Source organism: Papaver somniferum, chromosome 9, assembly GCF_003573695.1.
Source record: "Papaver somniferum cultivar HN1 chromosome 9, ASM357369v1, whole genome shotgun sequence".
NCBI classification, from domain to species: domain Eukaryota; kingdom Viridiplantae; phylum Streptophyta; class Magnoliopsida; order Ranunculales; family Papaveraceae; genus Papaver; species Papaver somniferum.
The window spans coordinates 140,666,873-140,678,993 of NC_039366.1; the positions used below are offsets into that span (position 1 = coordinate 140,666,873).

Here is a 12,121-nt window from a genome sequence, read left to right on the forward strand (position 1 = left end):
AATTAATTTGGTCCTTATATGATATCCAAGAACAAGATACAGCTAATTAATGTGTTTGAAAGCTAGAAAATGTGCCCATGTATAAAGTACTAGAGAGCTATATCTAGGGTTTTTATTAACTTCCCAAGTTATCCCACACCATATTTCCTTACAAAAAAAGAGGTACTATTTTGGGGAAAGGAATATTGGGTGTGGTATGGTTTTAGGTATTTGACAGGGGCAATGGATGTTGACCCATCAACCAAAGGGATAATACCAAACAAAACCATCTTGCAAAGAGCTAAGTAGTAGTAGTAGATGATTGATAATTAATACAAGTGGGTATGATTTGTGGATTTGATTAATTTTTGTATTATTAGACTATTAGTGTTTGGTTGCTGAGGAAGATAGCATAAGACAAAATCTATAAATATGTTTATAATCAAAAACAAAAGAGCCTTGAGTTGTCAAAGTAAACTGATCCATTTGTGATTTGAGTAGTATTATAAAGATCAAGACAAAAGCAAATTAAAGTTTTTTTCTTTTGTTTGCCTCCTTTATGAAAGAAAGAAAGAAAAGATAACCCCATCTCCTCAAATCAAATAAAAACACAAAACACATAATGGAGGGAAAATTAAAATCTATCAACAATCTTGTTAGCTAAAAGTTTATATTACTTGTTTAATATCTTTCTGTTTTAGAGAACTTAAATTGATTTTCTGAGTTTGATAATATTATAGCCAAAGCCAATGATAGATGAGCATAAATTTGGTTGAGAGGAGAGGAGTGGAGTAGGAGTCAGTGCTTCCAGTGATTTCCTGCCACAAACAAGACCCTTTTTAGGTGACCCCACAAGCCTAGTTTTGGCCAACATTTTTGAAACAGATTTTCAAGGACGAGATCTTGTACCATGGATTATAAGCTTAGAATCTGATGATATTTCCTGTACACACACACACTGGATGATAAAGCCATAAAGCTATAGCAAGCAACGGAATAATCAGGTCTCGTTTCATATCATGAGAAACAAGTGAAAGAAAGAGTGACATGTACTAGTGTGGAGAGGAGAACTAGTCCTCATCTTTTGTTCGTAAAACAACCAAACTCTTCTTATTGAGAAGAAAAAGTTTTATCATCTTTTTTGTTTTCTGTTTGTTTCTCTAGGTAGCTAGCTTTTTATTGTCTCTTCATATATCCAAGAAAAAACAACTTAGGTATATGTAATAACACAATATATATATATATATATATATATATATATATACTTCTTCTCTTTTACCCTGTGTTCTATATATATATATATATATTCGCTTTGATTACTAGAACTCATTTTGTTTCTCGTTTTTGAAAGGTGGAGGATATTCATATTTTAAATTAGAGAAAAGGGTGTCGAAAGTTGAGAATATATAAGATCAAATCCATTAAAGTAAGGAAATGATTTGATAAAGAGGATATTTGCATGGAGGGTACTCATCATCAGCAGCAGCAGCAGCATCACCATAGAATTGGAGAAACTACTGGGTTATCAGCTGCTGATTCAGGCCCTTCATCAAATCATCACCATCATCAATATCCATCGTCATCTGTCTTTCATGGGATCAACTCTCCTACTACAACCTTCTTGTACTGAATTTACCTCCTCATATATAATCCCATTCTCTTTTTTCCTTTTTTTTTTTTTTTTATAAAATTCACCTCCATTTTCTTTTTCCCTTTGAGGTTTTCTATTTCATCATGGGTTATAATTTATTTGTATTTTCGTTTTAGTTGACTAAATAATCTGGTGTTTTCTTGTTTGTGTGATCAGCAATCAACAAGGTGCTTCCTTTGATTTTGGGGAGTTGGAAGAAGCAATCGTTTTCCAAGGTATTGATCAACAGATTCGAAATGATGCACCTAAGAAACGTACGTACGTATGATGCTGCTGCCATCTTTTTTTCTTCTCCATCTCTTTCTTTTCATGATAACTTGGTTTTTATGAACCCTAGCAACTCCCAGAGAAAGAGATGGATTTTTAAAAAATGTCCAAGTTGAGCTAACCCTTTTTTAGAAGAGTAATCATTTCGCATACAAGAAACTTGACTAGTGTGCGAAGAATCAGACCTAGAAAGAATCCTGACATATCTTAAGCAAAATTTATACTACTTATTACTGACACTCTCTCTGTATGGTTTCAGAGAAAGAATAAATTCTCTCTTTTCTTGTTTCTTCTTTTATATGAAACAAAAATGAAATAACTTTTTTTTAAAGCCATTATTTATACTTGTTGATTCTCTGTCTTCTGAAAAAAAAAAAACTTATTTACTTTTATGATTCATGCAGCTTTTCACACTTCATCAAGACCAGCAACTGCTACACTGGATATGTTTCCTTCATGGCCAATGAGAATCCAACAAACTCCTCCTAAAGTTAGTTTCATTCTTTTTTCTCTCTTTGACCGTTTCTTTTCTTTTAAGTTTTTCATTTATCAAAGAAAGGTGAGACATGGAGTTGTTTATTTTGGATTGATTCCTCTCTATTGGAGTATATACTGATTTTTTTGAATACTGCGTTTGTTTTGTTTTGTATCCTTTGGAATTTTTCAAAGGGAAGTTCAAAATCAGGAGACGAGAGTACTGATTCAGGATCTGCTCAGAATACTATTTCTTGCAAAGCTGATTCTTATAATCATCATCACCATCATCATCAATTTGTACCAGGTTCTCCTATCAGTACTAGTGTTAAAGTATTTGATCAAAGCCAGCAAACACAAGATTATCAAAAGCAGCAGCAGCAACAACAATTACTGAAGATGGCAAGTGATGTGCCAAGAAATGGTGCAGCTGGGCCACAACAAAATCAACAACAACCAAAAACATCAGAAAAGGTCTCAAAAACTTTCATTGTTTTATTCAATTTCAGTCCATTCATCATATATATATATCTTCAAAACCAAGTCCCAATATCTGAGGAAAAAGATTGAAACTTTTCTATCAACACAATAACTCGTATTAATACTCAAATCCCAATAATAAGTTTTGAGAGATACCCACCAAAAGTAGTAGAATTTTCAGCACAAGTAATGATTATTTTTCTTGCTTATTCCAGTTTTCTTCTGACATGCACACAAATCCCAAGAAGAAAGAATGATTAAAACAAAGAGATACTTACTAATATTTCATAATTAATGGAAGAGGAGGATCTTATACCCAAACCCTAGAACTTGAGAAAGTGGGTCCATGCACAGCATATTCTGATTCTCCATGCCTGAAATACACCATCATCATCATGATCTAATCTTACTTTGTGTTTTAAAAATCTCTTCTAAACCAATCCCTCCCTCCCAAAGTTTAATGAAATTTTAATTAGTATATTTCCTTAGCTTAAACTTTTAGACATAATTAAAAAACTACTGAAGCTTATCCAAATAGAACAGTTTTTTTTAGACTTTTGAAGCTCAACTCCACATAACTTACAAGATCGGTTTTCTTCTTCTTCAAAGTTCCAAACTTTTGTTTCTTACCAAATAAATGAAGATACAACCAGGTGTATATATTGTGCATCAAATGTTGCAAACTGAACTGGTCAAATGGTCAAATTATCAGTGTTTGTACACAGCAATGGGCTAGCTTGATCCTTTTATTTAATATATAAATATGAAAATACTTATTTATTCTTATATTTTCCAAGTCTCAAAAAATAAAAATATTAATGTAAAAGTGATATTTAGCCTTCGTAAGTTCATATTCATCACCATCTGTACACCTTCATGACCATATCTGTAAAGCTTTGCTCAACTTCATCACATCCATAGTCAACTGAAAGCTAGCTAACACATATTTCACCAAAAACCCTTTTCGTTCATTCTTTTTTGTTAACAGTTTCTAAAATTTGAACTCAATATTTGTCCAAAAATGCCACAGAGAAAAGGACCAGCTATTTCTAATTCAGATAAACTTGATGCAAAGGTATTCATCTCTCTCTCTCTCTCTCGTTCATCACTAGAATTCTATGACTTTGAAGTTGAGTATTTTTTCTCGTATGTAATTTGTTAAAAAAGTTGCTTGAATTATTGCTGTTTGCAGACACTTAGAAGATTAGCTCAGAATAGAGAAGCAGCAAGGAAGAGCAGACTTAGAAAAAAGGTCGGTTTCTTATAATCCTGAAAATCTTGATGCATCCAACCTAGCTCAGTATCCTAGTATTTAATACCATTTTCTTTTGTGTCAGGCTTATGTACAACAACTAGAAACTAGTAGGATCAAGCTTACGCAGATAGAACAAGATCTTCAAAGAGCAAGATCCCAGGTAATTCTCAGTTTGATTAATTATCTTCTCCTTCTTCTTCTTTTTTTTCAGTTTAAAGGAGCATGTTCAAAATATGTTTTAGTTTATTAAAAACTTATGACTTTGTTTTTCAGGGTTTGTTCTTATCAGCTGGAGTTGGTGGAAACGGAAATCTTAGCTCTGGTGTGTATTTATTATGACCACTTAAAAATTTAATTACTAATACACCCTTTTTTTTAACGTAACGTATTTGTATATACTACTGCAACATGACTTAATTAGCACAAGTAACTACGTATTTGCATAAATTTTCTCATTAACAAGATACTGATGTGAAAGTGATAAAACTGTGTGCAGGTGCTGCTATGTTCGATATGGAATACACTAGATGGTTAGACGAAGATCATAGGCATCTTACTGAGCTTCGATCAGCATTACATTCACAGTTACAAGATGGTGATTTAAGGATGATACTTGATGGATATTTAGCACATTATGATGAGATCTTTCATCTCAAAATTGATGCTGCTAAATGTGACGCTTTCCACCTTATTAATGGAATGTGGACTACTCCTGCTGAACGTTGCTTCCTCTGGATGGGGGGCTTTCGTCCTTCTGATATCCTCAAGGTACCACTCATTCATTTTATGAACAGCCCTTTATAGAGTTCCCTTACTATATTCACTTTCTTACTGTCCATCACGGAAGAAAGATTACTACACCAAAAAAATGACCTCTCACTCTCTCAGGGATAATATCGGAATATCAATTTGTAGGGGTGTGTTTGTTTTCTATATTTAGGAATCTTCCCTTGATTTCAGTAAGTACAAGTTATTCTTCGCACGGAACAATTACCCAACAACTCCTAGACTTGGTCAAATTACTCACTGGGCCGTAAGCCCATTTATGATTTTACTAGAGGCAAAAGACTGAAATAACCCCATTCTTTGTAGTAAGTAATTCCCTATTTCTTTTGTTTGAACCAGATAGTACTGCCCCAAGTAGACCCTTTAACGGAGCAACAGTTGATGGGAATTTGTGGACTTCAACAATCTTCGCAGCAAGCTGAGGAAGCTCTTTCTCAAGGTCTAGAACAGCTTCACCAATCATTGGCCGAGACCATTGCCGGTAATTCTCTCAATGAATCTGCAAATGTCGGGAATTATATGGGGCAAATGGCTATTGCATTGGGAAAACTCTCAAATCTTGAAGGCTTTGTTCGACAAGTAAGTATAACGAAATAGTTACTCTTCTGATTTTATAGAAGAAAATATTTTACTAGCCTTAGTACTAGCATAGGAGTTTCATGTGATTTAGCTGCATATATTTTGAGTACTTCAGACCATATGAACTGAAAAGATCGGTAAGACATTGACTCCATCAACAGCTTATAATTATCTCCCTTTTGAATTAAACAATTGTTCTTAAGCCCATCGAGTATGATTAACTGACTTTTGAGATAAAAATCAAAACATAATTTAATCAATTTTATAAAAATATATTCATCTGTATTATTAGAAGAGTCCAAACATCAATTAAATTTATTTTGTTTTTAAATTATTAGAATTCAAATTACACCACTATGAATTAATAAATGTCAAATTCTTTAGATTTTTCAGGTTTAGTGCTTGTTTCCAACCCCCTTGAAATTTGTCCCGTTTCAACATCTATTATTGGATGATTTTCCCCCTTTTTTCTTGTTTATATGTCAAATAAACAAATTATAGAAAAATATTAATGTCTCTATCTATTTAGACTTTTAATTATTATTATTTTATCATTATTGAATTTTGAATTTTGATTATTATAGGCTGATAATCTAAGGCAACAAACACTTCATCAATTGCGAAGAATTTTGACGGTTCGACAAGCAGTTAGATGTTTCTTGGCTATCGGGGAATATTACAATCGACTACGAGCCTTAAGCTCACTCTGGGCTTCTCGCCCGCGAGATCACCTGTAAGACTATCCTATCGTATTATGTTTTCTCATGCCTATTTGAAATATCCAATGCTAAATGTATTTCTTTTGCATTGTACCAGGAACAACTTGATTAGTGATGATAACTCATGCCAAACAACAACTGAACTACAAATGGTTCAAACACCACATGGTTCACACAACCCTTTTTCAGCATTCTGATACTGGTTCCATATTTAAGAGAAGATTTCTCCATTTCTTCCATTGTATCATCACTATTTACTTAGAGAAAGATTCACCTATGTAAAATGTATAAAATCAATTTCTCATGCCTTAGGAATGAAGTAAACATCTATGGCATCCAGGTAGAGGAAAACCGAAAATGTAGTTAGCACAAATTTTACTGGGCTCCCAGCTTTATTATTTTGTCTCCTCATCAATATGATAATGAAATTAGTTGGTTACTAGTTTGGCGCAGAAAATTATAAATGAAGAAGAACTTAGATTGTTTCATGATCTCTTTTAAATGAAGTTGTTACGAAAATAACAGGCTGTTCATCTGAACAAGAGAAGTGACAAGGAAATTTTGGAAACCATGAATTGGTTGGACCTCCCTTTTATTTTATTGCAAATTTGTTGGGAAGGTTGAAACTGACTTCAAGACATTCCAAAAATAGACAGAATTTAGCAAAATTAAACTAGTGTTTGTTAGGTTGTTGCATCATATTTTGGATGAGCTTATAAGAACAAGACAACCACTTTTTCTGCATTTGTATTGGGATTGGTCTTCAGCCTGGATTTTAGATTATTCAAATCTTTCATGTCAGAATAATTTTGAATTCTTGAGAAGATCCGATTCAACTTGAAGACAATAAATCTGTAACTAAGTATCAAATTTGTATACAATGTAAATAACATATAGCAATTTATATTTCGAAAGAATCCAAGCGCGGAAGTACTTTGAATAACATTTACCTTGTATCAATATGAATTCTCTTTCATGTCAGAATAATTTTGAATTCTTGAGAAGATCCGATTCAACTTGAAGACAATAAATCTGTAACTAAGTATCAAATTTGTATATAATGTAAATAACATTAACAATTTATATTTCGAAAGAATCCAAGCGCGGAAGTACTTTGAATAACATTTACCTGTAACGTTTTTCTTAAGGCGGTAACAAACAGCTTTTCGGTTCAACTTAATACTTTGCTCCTCTGACTCTCTTTTGTTGGGAAGAATTAGGTAGTAGAACATCACTCACATTGAAACTACCCTCCTCATTCCTGGTTTTAGATGACAGTCGGTGCATTGACCATTCCTCCAAGCTCTTGCGGTGGAGAGAATTCATATTGATACAAGGTCTCCGCTCTCGGATAATATTTTCAGCACTTTTCCAGTCCTCCGCAACACCCAGTGCAACTAAAAGAGCACATGTTACTGCAACACTTCTTCCATGACCTGCAGAAATATTTACCAAGATTCATATGATAAGACCCATACAGCATGCACAAAATACTTCTTTAGATGCAGCAAATTAACATTAGAAGCTAAGGAGTTGAATGCTTCTTGCAACCTCTTGCATATAATTAGTATCGTATAGGTACTTTGTGAAGAATGTTTCAGTGTTCCTTAAAAATCATATTTTCAACCCAAATTCACAAGAACGTGGATGCTCGAGAGAGGACTTGGCAGCTCAGAGCGAGCAGTGTGTTCCCAGTGTGTGCAATGTGTCTGTAGGTTTAGAGATTATAATGATAGCAGAGTTTGTAGCTAAATCAAAATGAACCCTTATAGATAGACCCCAAAAACTCATACAGGGAGCAACACATGATGTTTCATTCAAATGCTTGAATTTAATACTTGCTTTTCGAAAGTGGAAAGAAAACCTTGGATTGACACATCAATAAAACAGTAGGTTTCAAGTGTCAACAGCACAGCAAATTTACCCATGTGAAACAATGTCTCAAACATCTCAGATAATGCACACAGCAGCTTAGAAAAGCTAATATCATACAAAAGATCAACCAGCCCCTAGCAGGTTTGTTAGGTGAGTATATACAAAACAAGAGACGCTAGCATGCCACTGTGCAACGCAAACTAAACGCCGACTAAGCACCAAACCTAGATGCATTCATGAGTCTTTTGATTCCTTTATATTTCTGACTATTATAAGCTTAAGTAACCCAGAGACACAAAAATCTAGCCATATGTTTCTGCAAAAGAGATACTATCACTATTGCAGAAACGGAGGGAATACATAATTTCCAAAGTTCATTCAGAAAAGCCAAAATCTTGAACAATGAAACCCAAAGTGATATGATATACAGTATGTAATATGTCCACGTGTATGGAAATAAGAAAGCCACTATTTAGAGCTTTTAGGTGTGTATGACTTTTATTTCCTGTATCAGAGTGAAGATTCTTTAGACATGCAAATTGATTCACTATTTCAAACAAACCAAGTCCGAGTTAGCAAAACTAGAAGCTGATAGAAAAACAGTAAAGTAATTGCAGATTTTGTATCTGAATCTTTGTAGCACTTCATATCACCCAGGCTTGACAAGAGTGTGAACACAAATCCAATAGATTCTAGGGATAACGGTCACACAATGGAGGGTTCTGTGAGAAAGTTATTGGATATTACTAAATACTAACCAATGCAGTTTGTCGAAGCACAAAGAGAAAGAATTCCCACCACATTGAGAATAAAAATAATTCATCAAACTCGAGAAGACACTTAAGACCAAATTTAGAGATTACCAAAAGCGCAGTGGATGAAGACTGGCTTGTTCAGATTTCTCTTTCTCAACGCCCAATTCACAGCAGATTCAATCTCAGATGGTTGAGGTGCTCTTGTATCCCATGTTGGAATACAAAAATAAGAACAATGCGATACAGCTAAAGTCCTTGGCAATTCAGCAGTACAATCGATAATGGCAGGCTCACCAGGAGGCAACGTCTTCAATGAATAAGGCCATCCTCCAACATATACACCTTCACAAACTTCATTATAAGGTGGTTCTTTGCTAACTAGTCTTCGAGTTAATCCAAATAACCTCACGAAATATAAGAATGGACCAAATATAATACGCGACCAAATCGGTAAGCTTCCATCACTTTTCTTACCCAACAGTAAAGGAAGATTTATACTTGGATGTGAAGCTATTGCAACCAAAAATGACACTAGAGATGCATATATGAATGGAATCGATATGAGCTTAAATCCCAAATTCTTCAGAAAAACAAATACTGATAACAGAACAGATGCTTTTAATGCAATTAGCTTGGAAATCCCCATTATATTTCCCCAACTGTAAGAAACCCTAATTTTCAGAATTTCACGATGAAATCCCACCAAAAGTTTCTTGAATACAACTGAGAAAATGAAACAAATTCTTATGTTAAATCACAAACTCACTGGAAATGTTCGATTGAGATTCTGACCCCGGGCTTTGATTGAAAAAGTGATTTATTAGTTTGCTGTAAAATAAAACTAGACGTGGTCAGTAAGAGGAAAACCAAGAGGGAGGAGCAAGTAAAACTCAGAAATACTTACAAGTACGCTATATCGAAACCCAAAAAGAGGATGACCGGAGTGTGTGGGGATTTGATGGAATTTCAAATGGAAAGGGCCCACGTCTGGGTCCAATCAGCAATGTCAATGCCAGAAACAACGTGTAGCTAGGGCTACACAACGGGTAGGGTGGAGGATATGGCATATTTCGCCACCCTATCCGCTAACTGGCGGGTAAGAAATTTTTTACCCGTCATTAAACGGGTAAGATCCTACCCGACTCATTAATTGGCGGGTCGGGTAGGATAGGATGGCGGGTATAACCGTTTTCTTTATTTTTATTTGTTCTTGACTTTCTGGTTACTATTACCTTGACTGTGTACACAAAAAATGCTTCCAAAAAAACAAAAAAAAAGTCTTGCAACAACACAGCAAATAAGAGCTAGCCTATCTAATGGTACTGCCAATCTAATGAGGGGAAAATGAACAGACAAAAGCATCCTGCTAGGCACAAAGCCATTTGTAGTCTCAAGAAACAAAAATTCTATTCTTTTCAAAATCGACGATGAATCCCAACATAATTCCATGTTCTTCATATAAGAGTATCATCATCAAAAGCTCTTCATATGACCTTCTTCTTCAATCATCATCTACAATGATGGAATACGTACTAAGATCACCAAATAAAGCTGCATAACAACAGATAAAGACAATCAACATCAAAATCTCTTTATAAGCTACATATCAAAGATGATTAACAAAGATTAATTAAGAGTCGTAACATATCAACAATGCAGAATCATGAAAAGAGAACGAGGTTCAAAAGACAACTAATATTAAGTTCTTTAAATAATATCTGTAGCAGTACTGAGGCCATTGAAGTCTTGTAGCGAAATCTTTTCAAATCTAAGGTAGAAAGAAGATTATTAACCAACCGACTACTCCATCTGACAAGTTAACTATCTCATATGCTTATCATGAAATCGATTGTATCTGGTTATTCAAATCTTATGTAGCAATATTAATTAGTAATCGGTATAAAGAAATCTATTAGTTTTCATGCTCACCGGTTTAGAATTTTTGATAGCCCTTACACCTTTAGATAAGGTCACTGACAATGAGAAGTTAACTAAGATATCAAGAAAAACCAAATAAATCTATATGAAAAGAAAAGAAAAACAATGGTTTCCCTAGACAGAACCAGTAATTTGTGTACCATGTTTCCTAACAAACTTGAAGGTTAGAAAAGGTTAAGAGCATACATACATGTCTATTGATAACTAAAAACGTTTTTTTATCTCAAAACCAATCACAAGGAAGGAAATATGTCAAGTACTTATCGACAATACGAACATCAGATAAATATAGAACATTAATGTTTGTGCCAAATGCTAACTATTACAGTGTAAAGTGAACTTCTCAAGCATGTGCCTAAAATCAAGAAAAATGAAATGTTGGACTAGGCATGTTTGACTAACAGAAATAACATTTGTTGTGAGCCTCAAAGATAAATAGCATTTGACTCAAAGAATGCATGTATATGCCTATATTCATCATATGATTTGTTGTGAGCCTCAAAGATAAATAGCATTTGTTGGACTTTTGACTAACTGGGCAGTTAAAGTGGAATAATTACACAAGATTTGCAAACATTGCATCATTTGTTCATGCACTTAACTACGAGCTCAGAGAATCGATTCACATTTTTTTTCATAAATGACTTTCCTAGAAATGTTACATCAAGAAAAACTGATATTTTTGAAGAACAAGCGACAAAGGCAAAACACTTAAATAGTATGAGGCTAATACTAGCCTTAACCTTACTAGAAAAATTCACCCACTGGTACTGCTGCTCTAGTCTGTATCTAAATCACTTTCTTCACCATAGATTTCCTTGTTTCGAGTTAACCCTAACTTTGGTTTGGCCCTATCTGACCTGTCCATAGCTACCAAGGGATTCTAAACAGATCTTTTATATATCGTCTTAGTCATACGATCTAGGATGTACAACTGTAAATTCAAAGCTCTTTCGTTCCTTAATGTTTTAGTGAGACAAGGATAATGGCATAATATATGTAACTTCATTTATTAGTTAAGTACACACAGCCAAACCATCTGTCTTACTCTTAGCCACAAAATCTAGGATTGTATCCCCACTAAAACACATAGTTTACTGGATAGTGGTGGTATGGAATTATGCATCCTCCATGGTATGGATCACATTTAGTTATTGAGAGCTACAAAAGTACAAATTCACTCACTTATGGAAAACTAAGCATCCAAATTCAAATCAGAATCAAGCTTCTGAGCTATCAAGCTCAACCCAAGTGAATCACCCAATCACAAAATAAACAAGAAATTAGAGAAATCCCAATTCCCAAGTCCTATTTCAGTAGTATAAGGATTTTAATAAAAATTTCAAAATCAGTTACTAATAAA

The 12,121-nt window shown here is 34.1% G+C and overlaps 2 protein-coding genes across 7 annotated transcripts; one reads left to right on the forward strand and one right to left on the reverse strand.

The window, feature by feature from the left end:
• The first annotated feature begins 765 nt into the window (after positions 1-765).
• LOC113310037 (transcription factor TGA2.3-like) lies at positions 766-6,501 on the forward strand. Of its 4 annotated transcripts, none has more exons than XM_026558587.1 (13): positions 766-1,193; positions 1,331-1,602; positions 1,787-1,845; positions 2,302-2,387; positions 2,567-2,845; positions 3,882-3,926; positions 4,044-4,103; positions 4,189-4,266; positions 4,380-4,428; positions 4,603-4,874; positions 5,232-5,471; positions 6,056-6,204; positions 6,288-6,501. In XM_026558587.1, the coding sequence occupies exons 2-13, from the start codon at positions 1,439-1,441 to the stop codon at positions 6,385-6,387; spliced, it is 1,581 nt and encodes a 526-aa protein (XP_026414372.1). In that variant the 5' UTR covers positions 766-1,193; positions 1,331-1,438; the 3' UTR covers positions 6,388-6,501. The 4 variants fall into 4 exon arrangements, with proteins under 4 accessions (XP_026414372.1, XP_026414370.1, XP_026414371.1 ...); XM_026558585.1 differs by having other exon boundaries at positions 767-1,193; positions 1,787-1,884; XM_026558586.1 differs by having other exon boundaries at positions 767-983; positions 1,787-1,884.
• A 493-nt stretch (positions 6,502-6,994) lies between these two features.
• LOC113310038 (uncharacterized protein YnbD-like) lies at positions 6,995-9,697 on the reverse strand. 3 transcript variants are annotated; one of them, XM_026558591.1, is made up of 3 exons: positions 8,929-9,697; positions 7,320-7,626; positions 6,995-7,222 (listed from the first exon to the last, which is right to left on the reverse strand). In XM_026558591.1, exons 1-2 carry the CDS (start codon positions 9,464-9,466, stop codon positions 7,367-7,369), a joined length of 798 nt encoding a protein of 265 aa, XP_026414376.1. In that variant the 5' UTR covers positions 9,467-9,697; the 3' UTR covers positions 6,995-7,222; positions 7,320-7,366. The 3 variants fall into 3 exon arrangements, with proteins under 3 accessions (XP_026414376.1, XP_026414375.1, XP_026414374.1); XM_026558590.1 differs by having other exon boundaries at positions 6,995-7,228; XM_026558589.1 differs by having other exon boundaries at positions 6,995-7,626.
• Between the last annotated feature and the right edge of the window lie 2,424 nt (positions 9,698-12,121).

Bases quoted from the DNA above. Each gene is read 5' to 3' on its own strand.
- LOC113310038 (XM_026558591.1), bottom strand. From the start codon at position 9,466: ATGGGGATTTCCAAGCTAATTGCATTAAAAGCATCTGTTCTGTTATCA. The intron at 7,627-8,928 runs GTAATCTCTAAA...ATATTTCTGCAG, and splicing joins CTTCATCCACTGCGCTTTTG to GTCATGGAAGAAGTGTTGCA.
- LOC113310037 (XM_026558585.1), top strand. From the start codon at position 1,439: ATGGAGGGTACTCATCATCAGCAGCAGCAGCAGCATCACCATAGAATT. The intron at 4,104-4,188 runs GTCGGTTTCTTA...CTTTTGTGTCAG, and splicing joins AGAGCAGACTTAGAAAAAAG to GCTTATGTACAACAACTAGA. The intron at 5,472-6,055 runs GTAAGTATAACG...TGATTATTATAG, and splicing joins TTGAAGGCTTTGTTCGACAA to GCTGATAATCTAAGGCAACA.